The sequence below is a fragment of the Manacus candei genome, unplaced genomic scaffold, assembly GCF_025592945.1.
Source record: "Manacus candei isolate 608988 ecotype Guabito, Panama unplaced genomic scaffold, ASM2559294v1 h1tg000014l, whole genome shotgun sequence".
Taxonomy (NCBI): domain Eukaryota; kingdom Metazoa; phylum Chordata; class Aves; order Passeriformes; family Pipridae; genus Manacus; species Manacus candei.
This window is the reverse complement of record NW_026138062.1, coordinates 53,517,144-53,541,930: the sequence shown is the minus strand read 5'-3', so window position 1 is coordinate 53,541,930 and position 24,787 is coordinate 53,517,144. Positions and strand designations below refer to the sequence as shown.

The window sequence follows — 24,787 nt, the reverse complement described above, 5'->3', positions numbered from 1 at the left end:
CCTTTTCCTGCATTTGATCCCACCCCTAGACATCCTATAACAAAGTGTTGTACAGTCATAAAATGCTCTTTCCCTGTACCCCATGCCCCTCAGAAGGATTAATCTCCAGAGTGTCCTTCCCATTGACTCCACTGGACAGGTTTCCTACCCAGACACCAGAGCTATGATCCTCTGATAGCTCTAGGTTAGAGCGCTTCTCCATCCCATCACAGTTTCTCTCCTTCACACTCCTTGGTGGTTGTAGGCATGAGCTTTTATAAATAAATTTTATATATAATTTTTATATAATTTTATATAGTCTAGAAACAACCTCTCAAAACGTCTACAAACCACCAAGAAGTCAGGTAAGAGGGAAAAAAAAAAAAATCAAAGGTACAATTTGTTTATTCTTTGCTCATGCTATAGAAAACCTCAAAGCATTTACTGGATCAATTTGCAAGAAGTCATCAAAGATTTTCCAAAAACTGGCAAGAGATTAAGAGTAGGTTTCACATCTTTGAAGTGTAGAAACATTGGTGCTTACCACAAAGGAGTTTCACCTGCAGTGACCATTGCTTAAAACCATAAACATCAAGTACAAACACTTTCAGAGTAGCAATAGTTAGGGCAAAGCAAGCTAATTGACCACTTTTATTACAGTCCACTTGCAACAGACTGGAATATTCATCTCCCAGTGACACATCAAGCAGACTACAATCTTGCTGTACTGAAATGAGTCTTCCACTGCTTTAAATGAGAGCTACTCTTCAGGTACAGAAAAATTGGAAACTAAACACTCTGGAAAGGAGACCAAGACACAGAGAGAAAAACACCACGTTCAGACTCCTCATCTCTGGAGGCAAGGTGGAAGAGCAGCTATACATTCTCCACTGCCAAAGACAGCAATTTTCATGGGCAGTTGAACAAACACAGCAGACAGGTTAATGGAAAAAACCACACATTTTATTGAATGCAAACAGTGGTTGGACAGTGTTGTTATTCAAAAGGTTTGTTCAGTTTGAGAGTTTCTAGTCTAGAAATGGGGCTCGGTGCAGTAACACTTAGAGCCAGACAGTACATTGCAATTACACTGCAGTTTTCACTGACAGCAGTGACAGGATCCCTACTGGAATGGGGAAACGTTCCTCAGTCTGCTGAATCCTCATCCGTGCACAGAGACGTCTCCTCTCCGTGTGCTGCCCATCCTTATGACAGTCTTTACTTGTAAACATGCATTCTTTGGACTGCTTTGCTACTCTGGTGCCCAGCCTGGCTGTCCAGAAACCACACTGGGAAATGATTCATTTTGGGAAGGGAAAAGGATTTTTTAAAAACAAAACAAAAAAATGTTTCCAAACTCAGGAACAGAGTAGTAATTCAAATATTGCCAGTTTAATCTGGCTAAGGAAAACAGAAAGGCGACAAGACAGTTAATCAGTAAAATCCATTAAAAACAGGAAAGCTATAGCAGGTTAGCTTTTTCCAGCAACAGTAACAGATCCTTAATGTTCTGCCTCCACACACTAACCTAGGAGTCAGGGAGGGAGCAGGGGAAGACATCCTGACAATGACGTGCCACAAGACAGAAATAAAATTGAAGACAGAAGTGGTGCTGAGATGTAGACTTCCACCTTCTAAACTCCCATCATTATTCTTGGCTCCATGGAACTGCAGAATGCTCAGCCCTTCCCAGCACCTGCCACCAGGTCGTTCTTGCTACTTCCACCAGGCGGTGGTGGAGGTCTGGTCTTTCTCCTCCAGAATCTTGAGGGAACAGCGACTGTGCACTCACCTTGATCATAGACCCCAGCCTGGAATATACTGGGGCCAGGAAACAGTAACAGAAGTGGTCCTTTCTTGGTGGGTGTGCAGAGTGAAGTCTAGGAGCGGTGAATCCTACATGAGTAAAGAACTGTGCTGGCATAGTCTCCATTGGTAGCAATCTGCCTTGTCAGGCAGAAGGGTAGGACAATGGCAGGGAGGGGAAGAGTAATGAGTGCAGGGGGGTCTCAAGGATATGCCCACTCCAAGCTCCTCAGCGTGCCATTTTTGCACGAACGGTGTGACACTTGATACACAGCACATGCCCATCCAGTGGAAAGCACCCATTCTCATCTGCTTCAATGGACAAGGGCTTCCCACAGTCCTGAACAGGGAAAGAAGAGGGAGGGAACTCAACAACAGCCCATGGCAAGGTGATCGCCTTCAAGGACATAAGAAATGCCCCACCGTATCAGGATAATGGCTCACAGCCTACTGCTCTCTTTCTCTGATGGTGCAAATGGGAGATGCTATTTTGAGGGGAAAGTGAGCCACTTCTGTGATCCCAGCATGTTCCCCTGGTATACACAACTGCTGCATTAGGGGTGTTGGAGAATACAGCCACCCTGTATAGTCCTTGTTCATGGACCCATGGTCTGCAAATGTCTAATTTTCTCCTGAACCTGCTTCAAAAATGCTCCAGATTCATTCAAAACAACTTTAGTATTTTGTCAGGACAGATAACAAAAGGTACACAGTTGCTGGTGATGGGCATGGGACAGATGGGAGGAGTTGGCCACCAGGCTTACCTCACACTTGTAACATTTCATGTGGAAATTCTTCTCCAATGCCACCACACGCACTGTCTCATCCTTCCCAGGCTCTGGCATGATAGGTTCACTACAGACTGAGCAGCGTGGAGCATACTTTCTGCAACACACAAAAACATGGAGGAGACCATGACCACTGTGGTGACATTCAAGGCAGGTTTCTCACTGCTGTTCAATAGTATTAGCCACAAGGGAATAATAAATCACAAAGAAGTTTAGGTGGGAAGAGACCTTAACTGCTACAGGGCGCATTGCTGACAGTTTTAACTTCACATCCAACAGATGACATGGGCAACCCGACCCCCACATGCATGTGCTCTCTCCATACCTATGGTAGTCATCCACACAGTGAGGCTGATTGGACTGGTCCACAATAAAAGAGGTCCCCTCAAGAGGGGTATGGCACATCACGCAGGTGAAGCACTGGGGATGATATGAGTTACCAGTAGCCTTCAGCATCCGATCTGTTATGGTCTGTTTGCAGACACTGCACTTTTCCAAGGTCCCCTGAGCCCAAAGGAAACAAGTAAGACACATTAATCCAATCCACCACCTGTGCAAGGCTATGCCACAGAGAGCCACGACAGAAGGAGGAAGGGAAAGCAAGAGAGAGCAACCACAGCAAGCTCAGCACTCTCCAGTGGCTTTTATTCCAGTGACTCACAGCATAGCAGTCCTCACAGAAGGGCTTCTCATCCACATTGTAGAACTGCTGCCCCTGCAGTTGCTTCTCACATTTGAAGCAGGTGAAGCATTCCACATGGAAGAGGCTGTCCAGGGCCCTCACGGCTGGTTGAGTTCGTGATAGGGGCTTCCGGCAGAAGCCGCAGAGCTCTGTCAATGGAAGAAGAAAGGGATTAGGAGAGATAAAAACTCACCACAGTCTTAGTCCTACTGCTGTCCACCGAGGGAACACACCAGAAGTAGCAGCCTCTGAGGGGGGCGGATGCTCCATATCCTTCATTAGTTTCTGAGTCAACTTCTCTAGCTCCTCTACCTCCTTCATGGTCAGACAGGAATTCCCTCTAGGTGGATCCGCACTGGAACCTGTGGGTCTATGCTGCAGGAAGAAGAAACATTCAATTCCAAAGGACACACACAGACAGAGTCCTTCCCACCCTGTCCCTAATAGACCTACTTCTCTCACTTTTACTGGTCGTCTCTATCCCTCTTTAGGGAACAATCTGCTATCCACTCTGCTTGCTCCTTTCTACCTTCACATGAAGTCATATCCCCTCTTCACCACTATCTCTATATTTACATCTCTCTTTCAGATGGGAACAGCCTACCCTAGTCTGTGGCACAACCTCCCTCATCCTTTGATTTCACTCCCAGTGTGCCTGTCCGAAGACATCCATAGCTTTTTCCCTTACCATGTCCTTTCCAGCAGCAGGTTGTTCTGTTGGACGTGGTTTCACCTGCACTTGGGGTCTTTCCCTCTGCTGGGCATAGGTGAAATTGGGAGGCTGTGGTCGAGAGGAGGGACCTGAAGGTGAAGGGGCTGTGAACTGAGTCTGAAGGGAGGTAGGATATCTTGTAGAGTTTGAGGGAGCCATGGGAACACTGGCATCTGATTTGGACACAGACACAGGAGAGCCAGCAACAGAAGGTGGGGTGAATTTAGGGGTAGGTTGAGCAGGAGGGAGAGAGGGGGGTGGAGGGACTGGTGCTTGGGGTTCCTTGCGTTGCTGTGGGGCTGCCCATGGGGTTGGAGTGGGGTTCAAATCAACTCCAGAGGGCTTGAAAGATGAGCTTCCACTTGGCTTTGGTGTGAACTTGGAAGGAAAGGAATGAGGAGTATCTCTGGGTGCAAATGGCATTTCCTCATGGGCTTTTGGGGCCAATGGTTTCTCCAGAGAACCTGTGGATCCTGGAGTAATCTGTAAAGGGAAGCAGCAGAAGGAAAACAGGCAGTTATCAGCAAGGTGGAAGAGAAAATATGCCACCTATAGCAGTAAGTCTGCAGCTATCCCAGACCCAGAATGCTAGGAGTACCAACTGTTACATATTTAGCAGTCCTGACAAGTTGCAAAATCTATGCTTTCTGGTCCTTCACGAATACTTCCATGCTATAGTTTATCCAGACATTTTAATCTTCAGTAGCACCTTTCTCACTACCTCTGTTCAGCAAACTAGTCATCTCTTCTTCCACCTGCAACATTCTGGAGAGCTCACCCGGGATTTGAAGGGGTCATTCTTCTCCATGTCATCCAACATTACAGACAGTGAGTCAATCTCAAGATCAATGCTGCTCATCTTGCCACGTACCTATACCGCCATCCATGAGGAAAAAGGGAGCAGAGCATGTTACAGGAACAGCCAGAGAAATGAGTGCATCCCCTTACAATAGCAGATTTTGATACTTTGGACTGTGGTACAGATTTGCTCCTTGCTTTGAGTGGATAACAAGTTGGTGAAGATGAACAGGATACAGTCTCCAAGGTCTACAAAGAGTGGGAAAATCCACAGCCCAAAGAAGTTCTCAGACAGATTTAGGTGGAAAAAGACATCTGGAGGTCTATAGTTCAACACACTGCTCACAGCACAGCTAACTCCCAAGATACACCAAGTTGCTCAGGGCCCTGTCCAGATGATTCCTGAACATTCCCAGGGATGCAGGTTCCCCAGTCTTTCTGGGCATCTGTGCCAGCGTTGAGCCACCCTTGGAGCGGAACAGGGTTTTCTTCTGTCCAAGAGGAATTGCTCTTGCCATAACTTCTGTCCATTGTCTCTTGCTGTGCCCCAGTAAGAAGAATCTTGTCTTCTCTCCAGCCCTCCTTTAGATATTGCAGACTGCAGTTAGATCCCTCCCTTGGCCGCTTCTTCTACTCCAACCCCCAATGACTGCTACGACCTTCTACTGGATTGCATCTCCTTCAGTATTCCACTGGAGTTATACCAAAGAGACCCAATGGATGCAGTCCTCCAAGATGCAGCCTCACTAGCACAGAAGGGAGGAATAATCACAGTCCTTGCCCTTTTCTCACAAGTGCAGCCCAGAGTGCGGTTGGCCTTTATTGCCACAAGGACGCATTGCTGGTTCACATTCAACTCACTGTCCACCGAGAACCCTAGGTCCTTCATCTGCAGAGCTGCAGCCCAGACAGCTGACCCTAACCTATGCTGGTCCATGGGGTGGTAGCATTTTCAGCTTTCCCAGATCTCAGGGCTTCCTGCTGCTGAGGTCAGAGAGTAGCAAGAAGCTGTCACAACTGACAGACCATCACAGAAACCATACTTCCTTTGAACCTCACTCACCTGTGGGGCAGGTACCGTGCTCACAGGTCCTTCATCAAACATCGGTGGAGGAGGAGGAGGGGGAGAAGGAGGAGAAGGAAAAGCTTCTTCTGGGGCTGGTGGAAAAGGTTCTTCAAAGGGTGGCGGGGGTGGTGGAAACGCACAGTTTGAGGAAAAACTTGTCTCCTCTCCGGGTGGAGGAGGAGGCGGCAGTGGCAAGTCTATGGGGAAGAAAGAATGAGAATAAAAGTTTGGATCATTTCTTACTCCAAGCCAGGAGAGTTCTTAAAGGTATTGCAACAAGTAGAGTCACAGAGTCATAGAATGGTTTGTGTTAGAAGGGACCTTAAAGAACATCTATTTCCAACCCCCTTGTCATGGGCAGAGATGCCACTCACTATATCAGGTTGGTCAGAGCCCCATCCAATGTGGACATCCATAGATGGGGCATCCACAACTTCTCTGGGTAACCTGTTCCACTGCTTTATCATCCTCTGAGTAAAGAATTTCTTCTTAATATCTAATCTAATCTAAACCTGCCCTGTTTCAGTTTAAAACCATTGCTCCTTGTTCTGTAACTATCTGCCAGCATAAAAAGTTCCTCCTTTTTATAAGGCCTCTTCAGGTACTAGAAGGCTGCAATGTGGTCTACCCAGTCTTCTCTTCTCCATGCTCAACAACTCCAGATCTCTTAGCCTGTCTTCGTTGGAGAGGTGCTCCTGCCCTCTGATTATCTTTGTGGCCCTCCCCAGAATCCACTCTAAGAGGTTCATGTCTTCCTTGGGCTGAGGACCCCAGAGCTGGATGCAGCACTCCAGGTGGAGTCTCACAAGAGTAGACTTGAGGGGCAGAATCACCTCCCTTGATCTTCTGATGCAGCCCAGGATGCCACTGGCCCTCTGAGCTGTGAGCACACACTAGTTCTGCTGTACCCAGGGGATCCTAGCACCCACCAAGGACAACTGAACTCCACAGGCTGGTTTCCACCTTGTCCAAAGCTTTTCACAATCATGTAATCTTTCCTCAATAGCTGTTGCTATTAGTCATTGAGAATAGTTATCATGTATTTGGTAAACACATCTCACTATGTCCTTTCCCACTCCTTGTCTCAGTTGCTGGTCCACAGCATATGCTTTTCTTGCCAGTAACTTGCTCAAGTTATTGGATACAGAGCAGCAAAGACAGTGCCAGTGGACAACCCAGGATCCTGAAGAGCTTGTGTTTTTACAGGAAAATTAGCTGGCACCTCACAGCAGGGCAGCAAGCATATAGGAAACAAGTGTGGGGGGAAAAAAACCAAGTTGCAGCAACTGCCCATTATGCATAATAAGAATCTTTGAAACTTCTTTGTTTTTCTGGGGGATGAAAACAGCTTTCTTTTTGGAGGCCAAGATGTCCTCACACCCAGTGCATATTAGGACGAGAAATTTTCCAGAACCTTTTAAAGCAGGCTGAAAAAGCACCAGAGGACTTCAGTCTCCTAGAAGAAAACCCCATTGTTTCCAATTTGCCAAAGATGCGGAACAGGCAAAACCAGACATTTTCTACTACAACACAGTCAAAGAAATGTGAATCCTCTTCCCTTCACCATGTATGGGTAAAGTTGTCCTCTTATCAACCATGCAGCAAGAACACCAAAGATGAGGAGGTGTAACTTCCACATCCCTTCTTCTGGACACCCACCTCTCTTCCTAGCTATCCCCAACCAGCAGTAGGGTAAAAGGCCAAGGCTTTCATTCCAGCTACTCCAAGTGCAACTTCTAACAGCAGTAATCAAATTGTTTCATCTTCATATCCAGCTGTTGTCAACAGGCTTTATAAGGACTGATCGGTAAGCTAAGGGAGACGATACTGCCCTTTCAGAAAAGGAAAGCCAAAATCTTATTAGCCTGTGGAATGCATAAACTGCCCTGGTATGCAACACCTCTTCCAAGCCTTCTTGTGCCACAGAAATTCTACTGGGGGGAGGGAGTAATACTGTGTTTGTAATTTTTCTTTGAAATTACAGTTTGGGGTGCAGTTTGTACATGCTTACCTTTTGGTTTATTGAAATCAAAGAACATTACAGAAACAAAGCCCTGATCTGTTGTCACATTGTTTCAGATACACTAAAAGCCTGTTTTATTAATTATTTATGGAAAAAAAGAAGCTGCCCATAAAGTTGTTATACCAGTTTTATAGAATAATCAATACTAAATATAACATTCCTACAGCAATACTAATTTAGCCATCCTGTCATTTAAGACAAAGAGACCAATTGCTATGGCTTTATATTATCCTACATTTTGTTTGGGGAGTGTATGAGAAAGGCAGAAAAGGATCAAATCAGATGCATTTCTCTCATGACTGAGTTTTGGTGGTTCATCTGTACTTCAGATGTCTTGCTGGCAGCTCTCAAATGATGATGACACAGCAGTCCGTGACAAATGGTTCTTTAGCTAATCTTTCTGTCTAGTTCATTCACAATACACATTTTAAGGAACAGAGAAGCAGAGCAAACAACACCCAGTGTTCCACTCACACTGTACACTGAAAAATTTAACATCAATCTGTCTAGTACTTCATGTAATGTATTTGTGTCAGTTTGAGACCTTCTGACAGACACATCCCTAATCCACACAACTATAGCAGAAGACCATAAAGCCTAAGATGGGATCTTGGTTTCCACAGATACAAGATTCCAGCCAACAACATACAAGAAATAGATCACCAGAGTTAGCTGGTACAATTCTAGGAGACAAAAGCACTGGCATGCCCTTATGACTTGAGACAGGGAAAAAAATGGCTTAATTTCTCTCCTCTAAGCACAGGAACAGCCTTCCTACCATCAGGTCAGCTGCCTACTAACTTAGCATGCTAACCTAAAAAATATTAGTGTTGCACAGTCTATGCTAAACAGGGAAAGAAATTTAAACCACTATTATCTGAACACATGTGTCCTGACTGAGATGCACCCTTGACTTGGTAGAACCTTGGGGTAACGTGAGCATCAAGCATTAGCAAAGGGTCCTCAAGGAAATTTCTGATGGCCCTATGCTGATTAGTTCCAACTACAGAACCACACAACCGTGCTTCTTAGAGGACACAAAACCAAACAAGCAACAAAACATGACACACAAAAAAACCCCCAACATGCCACCACCACAGGAAATAAAAAAAACACATAAAAAAAGAAAGAAAGAAAAAAGAAAACCACAGTGAATCAAGAAGTCACTCTACACAGGAAAACACACCCAACCCAAACCACTAGGAAAAGTACAAAACTGTACAAGACATACAAACTCTAAGTCTCACTTCCTGTTTATGATCACTGCCATCATTTTTTCAGGCAAATATTTCTCCCTCCTCTTCTCCAGAAGGAAAGATGGCAATTGTAGGGTCCACAAGAAGGATCTCCACAGTCAGAGATAACCAACTTGAGCTGGAACCAATCATGAAGAAGGACAACAGCATGATTCATCACTATCAGGGTCAACTTCTCTGCAACATACTTGCTCTCAGATATGCTGGCCAGAAACTGACTGCAATTACACAACTATGCACCCAGGGAATACTGCGAAAAATCCATTGCGTTCCTCCAGCATTAGTGCAGTGCAGGACTGCCTTCCCACCTCCTTTCCTAATGAGGATACTACGTACTTTGAGAAACCTTTCTAATCCATTTATCTCATTCTCGACATCTGAGACTGGAATCTGCCAGCCTCTACAGCAAGAATATCCATCATTTATAGCAGTTATGCACCTGTGGTCATGTTTATCGCAGTCACAGATCTCACACCTTGAGAATTTAGAAATGCATATTCACATCTGCCATGCCAACCCTCACCTACCTTCTGCCAGCAGGGACATGGATGCTGATGGAACCTCCCCCACCTTCCCTATCTGAGCACGCTGGGCACCAGGTCCAGGAGGCGGTGGCAGCGATGACTCTGATGCTCCCCCAGACTTGAAGGGGTTCACCTTGGGTTTAGGGGCAACCACGGGTGCAAATTTCTTCTGTGGATTGTAGAAGGAGGGCGTAGAAATGTTGATGCTGACTGTGGACGTCATGCGGGTCCCTGGGGCACCTGGGGAGGCCATCTTCTCAGCACCTGGCAGGAGAGAAGACGGAGGAAACCTACATGAAGTCATCCTTGAGCCAGAGTGAAACTTAATAGAGAGGATGTGAATGTGAAACAGAGGGATACAGGAATTTAAGTCAGGCCAGAGGGTGAGGTGCCTAAGCAGAGGAAAAAGGAGGAACAGAAACTGCAGACAGCTTGAATGAGCCATCATACTTCACCACTTCAACTCAGGATGGCATTAACCACAAAGGGGTTCTGGACACAGAGAAACACAGATCTCTGCTGCACCAGAGCCTCACACGCCGAAGGGGATCATGGTGACCAGGACGGTGATATCCCGCACCCCAATGGGTGCCCCCAGAACTGGAGTCAGCATTTCCTTTCCCCTTTACCCAATAACGCCAGACAGCTCCCCTCGACCTCAGCCTGTGACAGTCCCAGCAACGCTCCCCCAGCCCCCACTCCAAGCCCCGGCACCCCCCACCCTTTACCTCCAGGCCCCTCCATGCCGGCGGAGGCAGAACGACGGGGCAGGTGGGGCTCTCCTCGGTGTCACACCCCCAGGCAGAACCCCCGCTATCCCCGCTCCCTGCCCACGGCCGGGCTGGCCGCGGCTCCGCCGCCCGCTCCGCCCCCGCCAGGAAGCGCTCCCCGGATGCCGCCTCGGCGCCACCGCCCCCCGCCCGCCCCTTTGGGCTGCCAGGGGCGCGGGCAGCACCCCGCAGCCGGGGCTCCCCTCGGCCAGGCCTGCTGGGGGCTTGTGAACCTGCCCCTCTCCCTCGGCTCGAGCAGCCGGAGGATACCCGTACCGAGCCGGCTGCTGGGGGAACCCCAGGTCTCCTGAGAAGAGGCACATCTCCAGGATTCCCCCAGGCCAACAACCTCACTCGTGCGAGAAGCCTCCATGGAGCCAGACGCTTTGTTGTAAAGCCTGGCATGGCTATAGCCCTCCTAACACCCCAGCACAATAGGGCTGCCGTCAGCACAGGGGCTCCGTGCCAGCATTTCACGTTGGCATGTCCAAATCAGTGCCCCTCCACACTGCCGGCTTCTCTCACGGACAATAACAGCTGCTGGGACAGACAGCCCTGGTGCCACAAATATCCGCCCACCCCCGATTACCCCTGTCTGCTGATAAGACCGTCGTGCCCCATTCTAAGCGCTCCCACGACTCAGTGCAGTGTGGCATGATATAGTAACCTGTCACAGCTTCTCCAGGTCACAAGCATGTGACAACACAAACACAACGTCCATGCTGCTGCACTTTTTCTTCCCTTTGTGAAGGGCTGATGAGTTTCATATGTTTGGACAAACTCTTCTGGGCTTTTCAAAGGGAGAAAGAGGCTGAAACAGTAAGCACTAGTCAAAAAGCTGTGCTGAGCATCTTCCACTTGATCCAGCATGAGGAAAGGGCCAAGGCTGAAGAGTAATTAGCAAGGTCTGTCCTCAATCCCTCAAACTTGTAGGGGTCAAGCAAACTTGCAAGTCAGAAGGGACTGACCAACTCTCTCCATTCTACAGCTTCCAGCCAAGCTACAGAAGCTATTAAAAAGACCTCCAGCTTTTCTTTAGAGACTTCTGCCTCATGCTCGACTATTTCACTATGGTGTAGTGAGCCACATGGTGGAACAGTAGTCCTACCAGATTTGACAGCATTATGAGCAGAACACTACAGTGACAATGTCACTTCTAACCATGATCCATACTGGAGCTGGTCAACATACTGTCTTGGGACATTGGCTGCTTCACAGAAATCCACTGGCTTTGCTACCAGCAGATGCTATCTCCCTTAACCCAAAGAAGCCCATTTCCCGATATGCTATGTTGCACTTAAGGCCCTTTTCTGCTCAGGGCTGTCTCCATCCAGCAGCTGCCCCTGCTCATCCTTGTTTCTGTTTATCAGTCCACCCCCACACAGACCAAACCGCCTGAGAAAGGCTGGCCTTGCAGAGTCACCCTCCCAACCCTGGGGCGCTGCCAATGCCATCTAAGCCTTTGCAGAAACACACAGCTCATGCAAGTCCTGTGGCGCAGATTGTGAAAGCTATGGAAGAGGGAATGTGATGCCAAGAGACCTAATCTCAAATCCTTCTCATCCTCACATTTTCCCCAAGGGGAGAGATTTTTCTACCTCCTGTAACAGTATTTAAGATGACTCAAGTGGAGCTAAGAAGAAAGATGCCCTCAAAGGACACAGTGTGGATACCTAGTTGCCTCATACACTGTTTCTCTCTGACAGCAAGGAAAAGTAGGAGGACAAAACCAGGTGACATCTCCCAGGAGGTCCCGTAGTGGGTCTGCCACTTCTTATGCATCCAGAGAGCTTTCAGTTATTTGATCCCATGATACCACTTTCAAAAGCTCTGCTCCTTTCCTGCAGTAGTGAAAGCAAGAGGAATTGGAGGAAGCAGAGACCTGAGAGCCATTTTTCACCTCTGTTGGTAAAAGCAGTTTGGCTCCAGCCACGCTGGGAGCCCCTGTAAAAGCCAGCCCAGCATCGTGGTTTCATACACCGCATCTGCACTTCCCCTATTTCCCAACTTCCTCCCAATTGAGGGGAGTCAGAAGGAGAACTACAGAAAAAAGAAGAAAAAAAGAAAAAAAAAGAGTATTAAGAATAGATTCAACGGATTTAGGAGTTATGCTTATTTTCATAGAGAAAGTTCTCCGAGCCTGCCCCAAAGCTACAAAGCTTCAAAGAGAGAAAAGTCAGTCAGCTATGCAAGCTGCAAGGTAGAGCCTTAAAGCAACCGGGCTGGGGGAGGGGGATATTCGGAGTTACAAACTTCTCTCACAGATGCTGGGCTTGCCTCCTCCCTCTGCAAGGGAGGAAAAAAAAAAAGAGAGGAAAAACTCCAAAAAGCTATGCAAACATATTTAAAACGTTAGAAAGTTCTACGACTTTGCAAGCACTTGAGTCTTCGCTTTCTCAGAGAGATAGAAAGTCCTAAATTAAGTAAATTTCATACACAAAGCGCCCCAGACTCCTCTCTCAAACACATCTGGAAAAAGGCTCCCGAGGTGTCTCGCTCATCCATGCGCACACAAAAGAGAGCTTGTCCCGAGTAAAGCCCGGCAGCACCCCCTCCCTCTCCCCCGCACCCGGGGCTGTGCGGGAGCGCTGAGCCGCCTCCATTGCACTGAGAGAGAAGAAAACTCACCTCACACACGCGAACCTTCTATCTGCGGAGGGGCAAACGCCCTCACGACCGTAAATCAGCCCCACCGAGAGCGAAGGTCTCTTGTCCGAGGGCGGGAGCGGCAGGAAACCCCCACACACCTCCACGCCCCGCGCCAGCCCCAGGGCAAAGAACAAAAGCTTTGTCGCTAAGCCAAGCGAAGAGACTCACCTCTGGGGGAGCGGGAAATGCCACCCCCGGGGCTGGGGCTTTCGGGGCTGGCGCTGGGGCTGGGGCCGGGCTCCTCGGCTGCCCCGGCCCGCCCGCCAGGAGAGGCAACAGCACCGAGAGGCGGGGGAGAGGCTGAGCCCCGGCGCTTCCTCCCAACTCGCGAAAAAAGCCTCGCCCAGGCAAAGTTGTTTGACCATAAAAGGCGCGAGGCTGCGCACACAGCTGAGCTCACTCGCTGGGGAATGTGGCAATGAGGTAACGGGGGGACGGGGCTTGCCGGGGCAGTGGCCCCGGGCTGTGCCGGCTGGGGAGGGGGCTGTTCTCTGCCTGCCCGAGAACGCGAGCGAGACGTGTCTGTCGTGGTTTCTCACCGGTACCCTCGGCACCGACCCTGGGCTGGGCTCGCTGACTGCCCCCCGCATAGAGCCCTGCTCCTCCCGCTTTCCCTAACCTTGGAGCTGCCCCCAGCCCGTGATTTCACTTCCACTCGCTGAGCTGGATTTTCGGAAGAAATGCGGCGGCTCTGGTGAGTCAGGGTCCCTGCTGGCCTCTTCCTCGCCCAAGCCAGCTGTGAGAGCATCTGACTCACGCTCCCTCATTCTGCCAGAAATTAAAGCAAACATCAGATGACTCCACCGTGCAGAAAAGCGACTTGTTCTCCTTACACTGGCTGCAAGGCAAACGCTATAAGCTGGTTTATATCAAATACTATCCACAGGAATTGCTTTGTTGCATTGCCAGTGCTGCACATCGGTTTTATTTTTATCCCAGTGCTGGCTGTGGTTCCAGCCCTGCTCTAGAACGGGGACAACCTGACCCAGCACAACAGAACATGTAATTTTCAACCCCAGTCTTTGCTGCTTCTTGCTTCAAAGCCTCTCAGGAAGGAGGAGCACCAATAAAGACAGAATTCTTGTGCTGGGAGAAATCATTGTACTTGGACTTTGGAATTTGGTCTTAATATTGGGGTTAATAGCCCTACTGTTGCAAATGCCCTGGAGAATTACTGTATTTGGTAATGCTCAAGGGTTTTGTGGTTTTTCTGCTCCTATGACTTACCTATCAACACAGGTATCTTTCAGTACTGGTAGTTTACTTGCAGGTGGGTGAGTAAGCCACAAACCACACCAGTCTGCACTATTGCAAAATGCTCACACTAGAGAGCTAGGCAAAGAGATTCATCCAAGGCTTAAATCCAGTGTAAACAAGTCTTTAATTTTACACATAAGGCTTGTACAAAGAAGTTATATCTTTTTATTTAACCAGATGATACAGTTGGAAAAATTTGGCTCTCTGAGGTTTTTCAGTGTTACATACCATATGAAAATGCCACCCATAACAATGCTGAGCATATCACTCCTCACATAGCTGCAACCATTGATATATAGCTCTAAACTTAGGCATATATAGCTCTTCTGTGGGTTCTAAATAACCCCGGAGTTACTGCTGCTTTTCTAGGCATGGCATCAACTCTGTTACCTCCTATGATTAATGCACAAGGTAATTATATAGGATAAGGAAGGTATCTCTGTGCTGGGTCTTCTAAGACCGTCACTTTTCTAGTGCAGTGAGTCCTTTTCCCTCTCGTTCAGGTAAAGATGTCAGTGCACAGCTAAAAACATTTCATTGCGGAATTGCTAACCAAATTCTGGAACATCACAGCACCCTTTACACGATCAGCCTGACGTCAGAGAACTCTGCTGCTGTTCCCTGGGCTAGCCTTGACTCCAGAGGAAACAAAGAATGTCTCAGACTGAGATTAAAAAAGTGCTGAGTGAATACGAAAAAAAGATCTGTGCTCTCATATTTTCTGGTCACATCCTCATAAAACCAGATGCTTGCATGTTTGATTGTCTCACCCAAGCGGTGATGTTAAAAGTTCATGAAGGCAGATAAAGCAAAGTGGGAATAAGAAAAGCAGATTGTCTTAGGCATTTTGTATTAATTCCTCACTATGAAGAAACACATACGAAACAGAGGTGTTTTGCAGGTTGCACATGCGAAAGGTAGACTTCTCAAATCAGAATATATCAGTACACAGGGGGAAGCTAACCTGATTTCATGCTTGCCATATAGTAGACTTAAAGTTTGTGTTTTGTAATCAGAAATGAAGATGACTTCCCTATGTTAGTTCTGACTGCTCCGGGAAGAGAATTAGAATCTCCTTATGCTAGCAACCTTCCTTCATGGAATTATTTGCTTGAAAGAGTAGACATTTTCCCGCTGCAAATGAAAATTAGAGCCCTAAGATGTACACAGTTGTAGTCACTCTCATTAGTTGAAGGAAAATATTAGTCCTGAAGAGGCATTTAGCTGTCTGGGTACAGTGATGGATTAGCAGGTATACTTAGCTTGTGCCAGACCTTGTTATTTCTGGAATTAGCAGCAGCCCTCTGCATAAATCACTCTGTCTGTCCCATACCATGACTAAAAGGGATCTAATATTTGGATTATATTGTGATGCGAATGCTACTATACACAATGGGTGAAGTGACAGCCCACTACAAAGCAGGTGTTGGAGGCATTTTGAAGACAAAGTTCTAGCTGGGTGCTTCTTTGAGGCAAATGACAGGATGCAAGCCCCAGTACTGGCTATCAAATCAAAGCTTAGAAATGCTTAGAGTTCAAGGCACTCACCTCAGAGAGACTAAGTTTTAATGGAGACAGGTATAAAGAATCTTCACTGGTAATTCAGTCATGTAATGCAAAGGGTAAATAAAGAATAATGCCACACAGAAGTGATGTGGCAAATTCATATACTGCACTGGGATGAGGAGTATGCTAGCAGTGATGCCCATAAAATGAAAATAAAAACAGATGTAAGAGAAGAAAAAAATAAGTCCTTGAATGCAAAAGGAAGGATTATTTGCCAGAACACTATCATGGAGTTAAACTAGTTGGGCAGAAAATCTGTTCTGATAGCCAGGTAGGGTTCAGGTAGCTGCAGATGGGAATCTTTGTGCTAGATATATGTTTAATGTCAGAAGAAAGCAATCTGGAATCTGGACAGGGTGCTTTAGTTATTAATAACGCAAAATGTCTGTATCTGTATAATTTCTATTCATATCAACAGATCAATTAGTGCCATTTTTTCTCAGCGTGAGTTAGTTAACAATTAGTGATGCCATACAGGAGTCCATGTTTTTCCTAAGCAGTGAAAAGTTCTGACTTATATCTGTGTCAAATCTCTGATGCTTTAGTCATATAACTTCTGTTTAGTCTAACCACATTTTACTGATTATTGCTAAGTTACCACTTAATAAACTTTCCCCGTGCTGTATTAAATGCTATGTCTGAGCCTACTGGAAGAGTTAGGAATATGTAATGGATCTGCTTTGGTCCCCAGGCTGAGAGGTACAGATGAGGTTAGGCCTGCACTGTCCAGGGCAGAACCACCTGCAGCAAATTGCCTGCATCCATATGGACCAACAGATGTTTCAGTTGGATTCAATGAACTTAGAGTACTTTTCAAACCTGAACAATTCCATGATTCTATGTAATGCACCTTGCTAAGAGGTCTCCTAGGATCTGTTGTGCTCCCACAGCACGTCCCTCTCCTGGCATGCTCCTTGCTCCCACCCTCAAGTGCATTCTCCGTGTGAAAGACTACATCTGGCACAGATTGTCACCTGCCACGGCTGCTGCTCACACCCTTCATGGAGGCCATGACGTGTGCAGAGCTGCCTTTCTCCTGACCAAACAGCAGGAGTGCTGCTCAAGTTGGAGTGCCTTAGTCCCCTTGCGGGATGTTTGTTGACAGCTGTGTGCCAAACACAGAGAGCTGTGCTGGGGACAGCAGAGCCTTAAGAGACAGCAGTCCTTATGAGCCTAGTCATCTTCCTGCATCTGTGAAACTGGCACACAGTCAGGAATGCTATTTGCAAAGGTCACGAATTGTGAAGTCCCTGAATGACCAGCCCAGGACATTTATCTAGTGTGTCCTTGCTGGTTCTCTTCAAAGCATACATCAGAAGTGTCCCTCCTCAAGAAGGGGAGCTGTTTAGTAGCTACAGAGAGCCTCTGTGATCTCTGCAACTGAAGGCCCTCAAATCCCACTGTGAAGGTATTGCATGGTACACATGCACATATGTACATACTTCAAAAGGCCACTCCGCCCACACACATATAATTAGAGTACCCTGACTAAAACACTAGAATAGGCCAAAAGCTGTAAATAGAAAAAAATCCAAACCTGTGAAATGCTTTTTTAATGAGGCAAATCAGACACATACAAATAAGAGAGAGCAGAGGATCTCTGTGGTATGACCTTGGTCATGCCAGGACATGACTGGTCATGGCAGCCAGGCACCCAGGAGAACAGGGGACTAGGTGGTGTCTGTCCAGGGAAGAAGCTCCATTTCCAGCAAGGCTGGCAGATCTTTCCTAGACAGAGCCATAGTAGGGCCTCCTGAGCAGGAGGTGCAGCTCCCAGATGAATCGCCACTGCTGTTTCCTTATCTCCTTCCACCAAAATTTCCTGCCAAGCTGCTGCCTATATCTGCTTCTCAGCATGGCAGCAGGCCTGCAATTCCATGACTCCTGGGGCTTGCTCACTGACAGGCTTCCCCTCACATGGCGCTCCCACACCTACTGCTCACTGCTGCTGGGCTCTGTGCCCGAGGAATGAGGGATGCAAGCAGGCTGTCCCAGTGGATATCTCTTCCCTCAGGTGCTGTACGACCTGTTCTGCAACTCTGGAAAACTACGAGATAGCTCTTGGGGCATGCCCATGTGTGTGGTTGAGTATAGACGGCCGCCAGAGCCCATTCTGCTCGGAAAGCTGCCATTTCCACATTCCAAGGCACCCTTACCATTTCCTCAACTGTGTGCCCCACCCATTGCCACCAGCAAGACAAGCAGTGACATATTTGGATGTTCTATGGCAAATATTACTGCTTGTCAGAAGTGACTATCAAAGAAACACATCTGTCAGCCTGCTAATTTAAGAGTTCCTGTGTGTAGTGCAAGCCTCTTTCCACCCGAGTGCCATGCTCTCATGCAGGTCTCCTTTCTTCACTCTATTATGTAGTCTTGTAAGCATGGCACAAACAGGCCATGCTCCTTCCTACAAATGAGTATAATCAATAGACACAGGTACTCCTGGGTGCTCACTGTGTTGCCTCCTAGGGGATTTTGAAAAAAAGTCCCAGAAATAATTCCAGTATATGTGTCAGGGGGAGGGTGCCACAGCCTGGGAAAAGGGTTCTTTCCCCGCATCCTCCCTGTGACAAAGCTGAGAGGCAAAAGCAGGTTCTCAACTCTCTTGATATCATACTGAGTGTCCTCCTATGTCATACAATAGAAGTTGTGTAGTGGCTTCCCAGGGAAGGATCTGGTGCAGCTGCTTGGTACTGGAGGGACAGAGATGCCAAGCTACAGTCTCAGTAACATTAACCTGGGACAGGATCCTAATCAGTCCAGTCCACAGATGGCCCCTTTCTATCCCAGTGCTATTATTTTACTGCAGAAGAACTGGGATAGCCAGATAAGCAGAGACAGGCTTTGGAGACTGTTAATTCTGTGGTGCCTATGAAGAGGTGCCATGCATATGTCAGGGCATGCTGGACCTGTGAGTACATTAGGCATGCACAAGCAGATTGCTCTGGTCAGTAAGAATGAAACCTGGTATAGTCCCCACCTGCATTATCTATAGGGTGTGGATCCTGAAGCAAACTACCCTCTCATAAAACCAAATAATTGGTTAACTCCAGATTAGAGTCCTGGCAAAACCTAGTATGTACACAGTATAGATGATCACGGAACCAAGGCCTGGAGCAAAGCAACAAACCAACCAAACAGACAATACAGGCATATGGTCCAACAGTCTGCTTGCAAAAAAAAAAAAAAAAAGGAAAAATTAAAAAGAAAAAACCCCAGGCCAAATGTTACCCACAGGCTGCACAGTAAACCACCATTTGAGTACAGCTTTCCTTGCTTTCCAAAAGCAAAAGGTGTGGGGCTATATGAAGTTTCCTGCAATTCCCAGGCTTAGTACCTGTGGCTACTAGTACCCCTGCTAGTTAATTTACTGACAGTATGAATAAAAGGATAACTACAGGCCAGACAAAAATCTTTGTTTCATGGGATTGTCAAGATAATTAGCAGGGACTTGCAGTGGAGCCACTGTCCTTTCAGTGGCAGCTAGGAGTCTGTGACAAGTGACAATTTACAGGAGAGAGCTGGTTTTCAAGCAGAGTATGATTTTCAGTAGGTTGAAAATATAAGGGTGTGACAGGTCTTACTGAAGATCTGTGCTAAGTTCATTCTGTATGCAGCAAAGTGATCAAGCACTGACTGTTCAGGATAGGGTAGTAGCAATTATAGGCCACCATTGCCAGCTTTTGTAGCTAGTCTAAGTGACACTGAGAGATCAGTAGCCACAGCTATTGTTCAAAATGCAGGAGAGGTCCTCAAAAGTGTTCCACTTTGTATTACCAAGTCATTGACTATTTGCATATTGGGTTCTCCAGAGGTGTGCTGGCATGACAGAGACATAGCCTAAATTCTGGATCAGTTGACTCCCACCACTTTGTACCAACGCAAAGTGCTTTTCCTCCCATAACTGTGAACCATCCCTGCCTGTCAGTTGCAGATGCCTGGGCAAAGGCTCAGGACATAACATTATCTTAGAGGTCTTTTCCCACCATGATGATTCTAAGATTCTGTGATTAAAAAACTCAGCTTGGATGTACATTTCTGGAGATGCATTTCCAAGGCATTCTTCAGTTGCCTTGATGAAGGTCAATATGATGACCATGTCTCCGAAGTACTTGGCAAACTTCCCGCCCCTTTGCTTCCATGGCTTATGAAAGAAGTCATTTGGAACCTTTAACCTTAGCCAGAGCATTCAGTTTCCATATAAACCACTTTAGATATGCATTTGGCCAGTTGCAGTCTGCCTGAAGGTCATCTGTGTTCAGGCTTCATATGCAAATATACTTCTTCCCTGGGATTCTTGAGGCCCAGGTAATGCCTGTGACAGTGCTGGCTAAAAGCTGGGAGCAGCAGGTAGTGAAAGATGTTTGGAAACTAAGCCAGCGGAATCTCATCAGGTTGCTAATGAAAATAGGCTCAGGTTATGAGGAAAGCCCTATAAAACCATTTTCTGCAGAGTTCTGCAGATGGTTTCAGAGACAGTGTTAGTTGCCAAAAGAAACGAATGGGATATTTACAAAGCTATTTCTCCAGATCAGTGTTGCTTTTCCTGGGCCTCCCACCAACAGCTTTCTTACCAACGCCTTGGTACGTAGTGTTCAATGCCATGAAAAGGACTGCTGGGTCTTACCACCAATAATCCTTTTATTTCCTGTTTATTTGGCGTTTATTGCCATGCTTTCCAAAACTATATCATCCCAAGGTGGTCATCAAGCTTCTATTTTAAGAATATAAAACAAAAATGAGATTTGATAAAAAATGAATATTTGTCTGAAAATGTTTTTGGAGTAAACTAGAAAATAACATGGATTAGTGTAACAGCTTGGCAGATTTGAGACATTGCAAGAGACATTACATCCAATCAATGTACAGGCAAGCAGTGCAACCTCAGATGAAATAACCTGACAGGGAGGGAGCCGCCTTAGTTCCAACAGTCCACTTGCTTTGGGACACACTGGACAGCCTGCATTTCTCCAATGCAGTAAAACTGCTCCCATTTTGTCCTGATCCAAAAAAGAGGAAATCTGCAAAGAGGTCCACATTTAAATGTACATATGGGATACTATCTGTATCCATTCCCTCTTAGATTTCAAAAGGAGACATTCCACAGGGCTAGACTACATACTGCAATAAGTTTTCTTGAGGAATGGGACAGGAAAGGGTAGAGGGTACAGTTCATCTGTGAAGAATATGGATGAAGGTCTGATCTGGTTGATGCTGTTCATTGTCTCTTAACTCCTCAGATGCTATCACTGCCAGACATCAGAGACAGATATCAGCCTTTTGGTGCCAAAAACCTAAATTCAGCTTAATGACCTTAGCTTGCAGTTAAAATTAGAGGGACACTAAATTGTAGACTTTTTTACTCTTTAATGTTGCATATTCTCAGGCCCCTGGCTTGGTTTTAGGCTGGAATGACTCCCTCATTAGACTCAGAATTCATTTAGTCTTTCAGCCTACACTGATGCTGCATCCTGCTTTGCTGTCTTACCAGATTATACCAGAGTCCTAGAGTCTCCATTTGTGTTTGCTTTTGACTCGAAAATTGTTATTCTCCAAATCCCTGCACCTCCAAGCAAGGAATGGAATTTCAAGTTACATGGTGCCACTCTCCTAAACATAGCAATTATTTATGTGACTCGAGGGACCACAAGACCAGAACTCTCCTCATCTACAATAATTTCAACTCTTTCTCCCAGCTGACAGTAAACTGAGGAAGAAGTAGTAAATATGAAAGTATGATAAATGTTCTCTTACCTACTGCAGATTAAAAACAATTTTGGGAAGGTAGAAAGAACTGAAGAGCAAACCTTCTGTGAGAGCAGATAAAAGCTAACAGCCTTTGCTTAAGTCCAGTATTGATACATAGTATCTCCACAGAGTGTGTGGTGCAACAATAAACATTATTATTCCAGTAGCCACCTCATGAATTGCATTGGTGGATTTCTTTCAAGGATCAGCTATGATCCCAACAGGTTTGAGGTCAGGATGCTCTTCTTTGCTGGGCTGCTTCTGATAGGGGATGCCTCCTACTCGGAAGGTACCATCAGGATGTCAAGTGTTGCAAGACAGTAAGAAGAAAAGGCAGCAAGACAGACTCTTCTGAGATCCTGTTCCTCAAATTTCAGTAGAAAATACAGAAAGAAGCAAGGTCCAAATGTTCTTATTAAGGTGGTTGTCAGCAGGGAAAGACATTAGACCTCAGAAGACTTGTAAACAGATGGGAATGGAAAGGTCACCTCCAAATAAGCACAGAGGGAAATATTCTGGAACCCACCATATTCCTTATGGACTGCAGCAGAGCAGAGCAGAGCAGGTAGATGTATTCACATCTTCCAGAAACAGCAGCAGGCCTGACTTGATTCCAAAAATAGTTTGAGTCAATGTTGATTTGCCAGAGCCTACTCACAACAGCTGTGTTCTCTATGTTAGAGAGCAATTTCTGGAGATTTTTTAAAATGTGAGGGCCATTCTGTCAGCACATGAGCGAACAGTTTAAGTTAATATTTTGCTCCAGGATACATTATACTGTCACTATTCCAGACTTAAGAATTTGGCAGTGAAGACAGAATCTCTAGCTTTTACAATAAGAAGTACTTTCTTTGTTCAGACTTGCTTTTAAGGTTTAGGGTATTTTTGTATCTTTTTATTAAGATCTGTAAAACTCCAGAAGCACATTGCAGGAGAAAAAAAAAAACAAACAACAATGTATTTTTAAAACTGTGAGTATCCACAGTTTCTCTGAGCTTCTAGTCCCCCATCTCCAGTATATCAAAGGGAGAAAGTGAGGAGATGACAACTGATATTTTGTAAGGCTAAAAATATTGTGCCTTTTTACATAACACTGGGAATTTAAAAAGCACATTAACTGCTTGCAGATTATTTTTAAAAATGCAGTTTGAGCAACACCACTAGTATAGATTCAACTGACATTTAGCAGAAGTAGCTGCTGTATATTTCACTGTTGGGAAATGAGACATTCAGTAGAGAATTAAGTAAATGTTTTAAAAAAGGCAAAATAAGACTCAGACTGCATCAAAGATGTCTGCACTCGAATATACATCTCACATTTACCTCATGGGTGGTGTCTGCTTCTCTAATGCATATCAAGTAGCCTTTTTGACCCTCCAAAGCCACCTCCTCTGACCTTCCCTCTTGGCACTACCCACCTGATGGTGAGGAACCTTGACATTCTCAATGTGACTGCCAGAGGTTCAACAAATTCCCTTTTTTTTAACACTCCTGGAATTTCCTTTCTTTTTTCCTCCTCATTTGTTAGCATCTGCTGAGCCTTTCCTGGCAGGGAGGGAGTGGGAAGGAGTGCCTTATCTGAAATCACTTATCTTCCCACTTCACTTGCTGCTGGAAAAGCCCCAGGCCATGGTGGAAAAAACTGGAATTTGAGAGAACAGCCCAGAATACCTTCAGTCTCATTCTGTGTGTAGCAGGCGTTTAGCTGGTTTAGACACAAGGTAAGGACATATGAGGATGCAGAATAGATTTATGAAAGACACTTGCCAGAATGGTGTTGCTGAGTGGGTGAAGTTTGTGACAGATGAAGCAGACTTGCTAATTCTTTGATGCTGAGCTGCAGTTCCAGAGAGCAATGGTTCTCCATGCTCAAATGGAAGATGATGCATGATCACATGCAGTAGGTCAGTGTGCTACAAAGGCATCAGTGCTAACAGAGCAAGCTGCACCACCACAGTCCCAGATGGTAAATTCCTTTTCTGCGTTTTCTGTAAAGTCATGAAATGGGAATTGTATGAAAATGAGATCTTAATATATACAAAACAGAGCATGACACTTCTGCATGACTCTGGATAAAAATCAAAACATGGATGAAGATTCTGAGTGAATATTACACTTGCTAAAAACCTACAAAACAGCAATGTTCTGAAAAACTCTGAAGCTACAAATTCCTAAGAAAAACTAATGGAAGGCAAGTATCAAGATGAGAAAAGAATGGCGAACACTGAGTATTGAACACTTATTTGTGTACCAATATGTCAAACCCATGTGTTATACAGAAAGTTGATTACATTTTAATAAAATACCACCAAATTAAGCGAGGTCACATAACAGGGATCTTGCAGCAAAGTACGCATGTGAGTCCTGTCTATTGTTACATTACAGCTAGCCCACTGTTTGCCTGCACTTTATGTTTGGGGATGACATACCTCTTCACTGCAGAAATTCTTAAAATTTGTTTCAGAAATACATTTTTTAAGAATCTCAACTTGCATTGAAATGAGTGTGTTTTTAAGGTATCTGGCTAACATCAAAGTATTGAATTCCTCTGAGTAAGACTATCCTTAATTTGGGACGCTCTGTCAACGTTCAGTTTCCAATAGATCATGCCAGGATATACAAAGCACGTGTTTCTGCTTCAGCAGCACAGGCCAATTCGAGAACTCACCATGCAAGGAGAGAGGAAAATAATGTTTTGGCACTCACTATTACCTCTCTTCAGCAATATGGGACAAAATACCCAGGAGGATTTTTTGATAAATACACTATTGAGGTATTGATTATTTGTATTGATTAGTTCTATCTCAGCACTGAACTAATATGCTCTCCCAGAAGTTATTTATGAGCTGTGGGTGCAGGCGGAAAAAGATCGCGTTTGCTCAGATGTGAGTGTAGGTAAGCATGAGCTTATATCACAATATGCAATGCAAACATATCCTACCTCTCTCCATCTGTTGTCCCTTCTAATCTTCAGTTGACTCACACAGCCTCAAATATTTTCCCAGTTTGAAAGGACCCAGCCTTTCACTTATGTCAGATAAGTTGCACCACTTTCAGGATCTGAACTACATTGACACTGCTTTTTTCATTCTTTAAACCTCATAAAAAGCCTTTCTGTTTGTCTCCTGCACCAAAGGAGCTCTGAACAAGAACAACTATA

At 45.8% G+C, this 24,787-nt stretch overlaps 1 protein-coding gene across 10 annotated transcripts in view; it reads right to left on the bottom strand.

Annotated features, from left to right (window-relative positions):
* Positions 1-920: 920 nt before the first annotated feature.
* ZYX (zyxin) overlaps positions 921-24,787 on the bottom strand; it is a 28,913-nt gene continuing 5,046 nt past the window's right edge. For 2 of the 10 annotated variants that reach the window (XM_051780763.1, XM_051780760.1), the window contains exons 2-10: positions 9,638-9,898; positions 5,829-6,028; positions 4,746-4,838; positions 3,944-4,450; positions 3,489-3,630; positions 3,235-3,404; positions 2,899-3,077; positions 2,550-2,670; positions 921-2,125 (exon numbers count right to left, since the gene is read on the bottom strand). In XM_051780763.1, coding sequence (XP_051636723.1) covers positions 2,015-2,125; positions 2,550-2,670; positions 2,899-3,077; positions 3,235-3,404; positions 3,489-3,630; positions 3,944-4,450; positions 4,746-4,838; positions 5,829-6,028; positions 9,638-9,887 — 1,773 coding nt within the window. In that variant the 5' untranslated portion in view covers positions 9,888-9,898 and the 3' untranslated portion in view covers positions 921-2,014. Of the gene's footprint in view, positions 2,126-2,549; positions 2,671-2,898; positions 3,078-3,234; positions 3,405-3,488; positions 3,631-3,943; positions 4,451-4,745; positions 4,839-5,828; positions 6,029-9,637; positions 9,899-10,362; positions 10,488-10,680; positions 10,951-12,304; positions 12,999-13,032; positions 13,195-13,221; positions 13,387-13,672; positions 14,910-24,787 lie in introns of those variants that run through there. The other 8 variants (XM_051780754.1, XM_051780761.1, XM_051780762.1 and 5 more) reach the window with 8 other exon arrangements.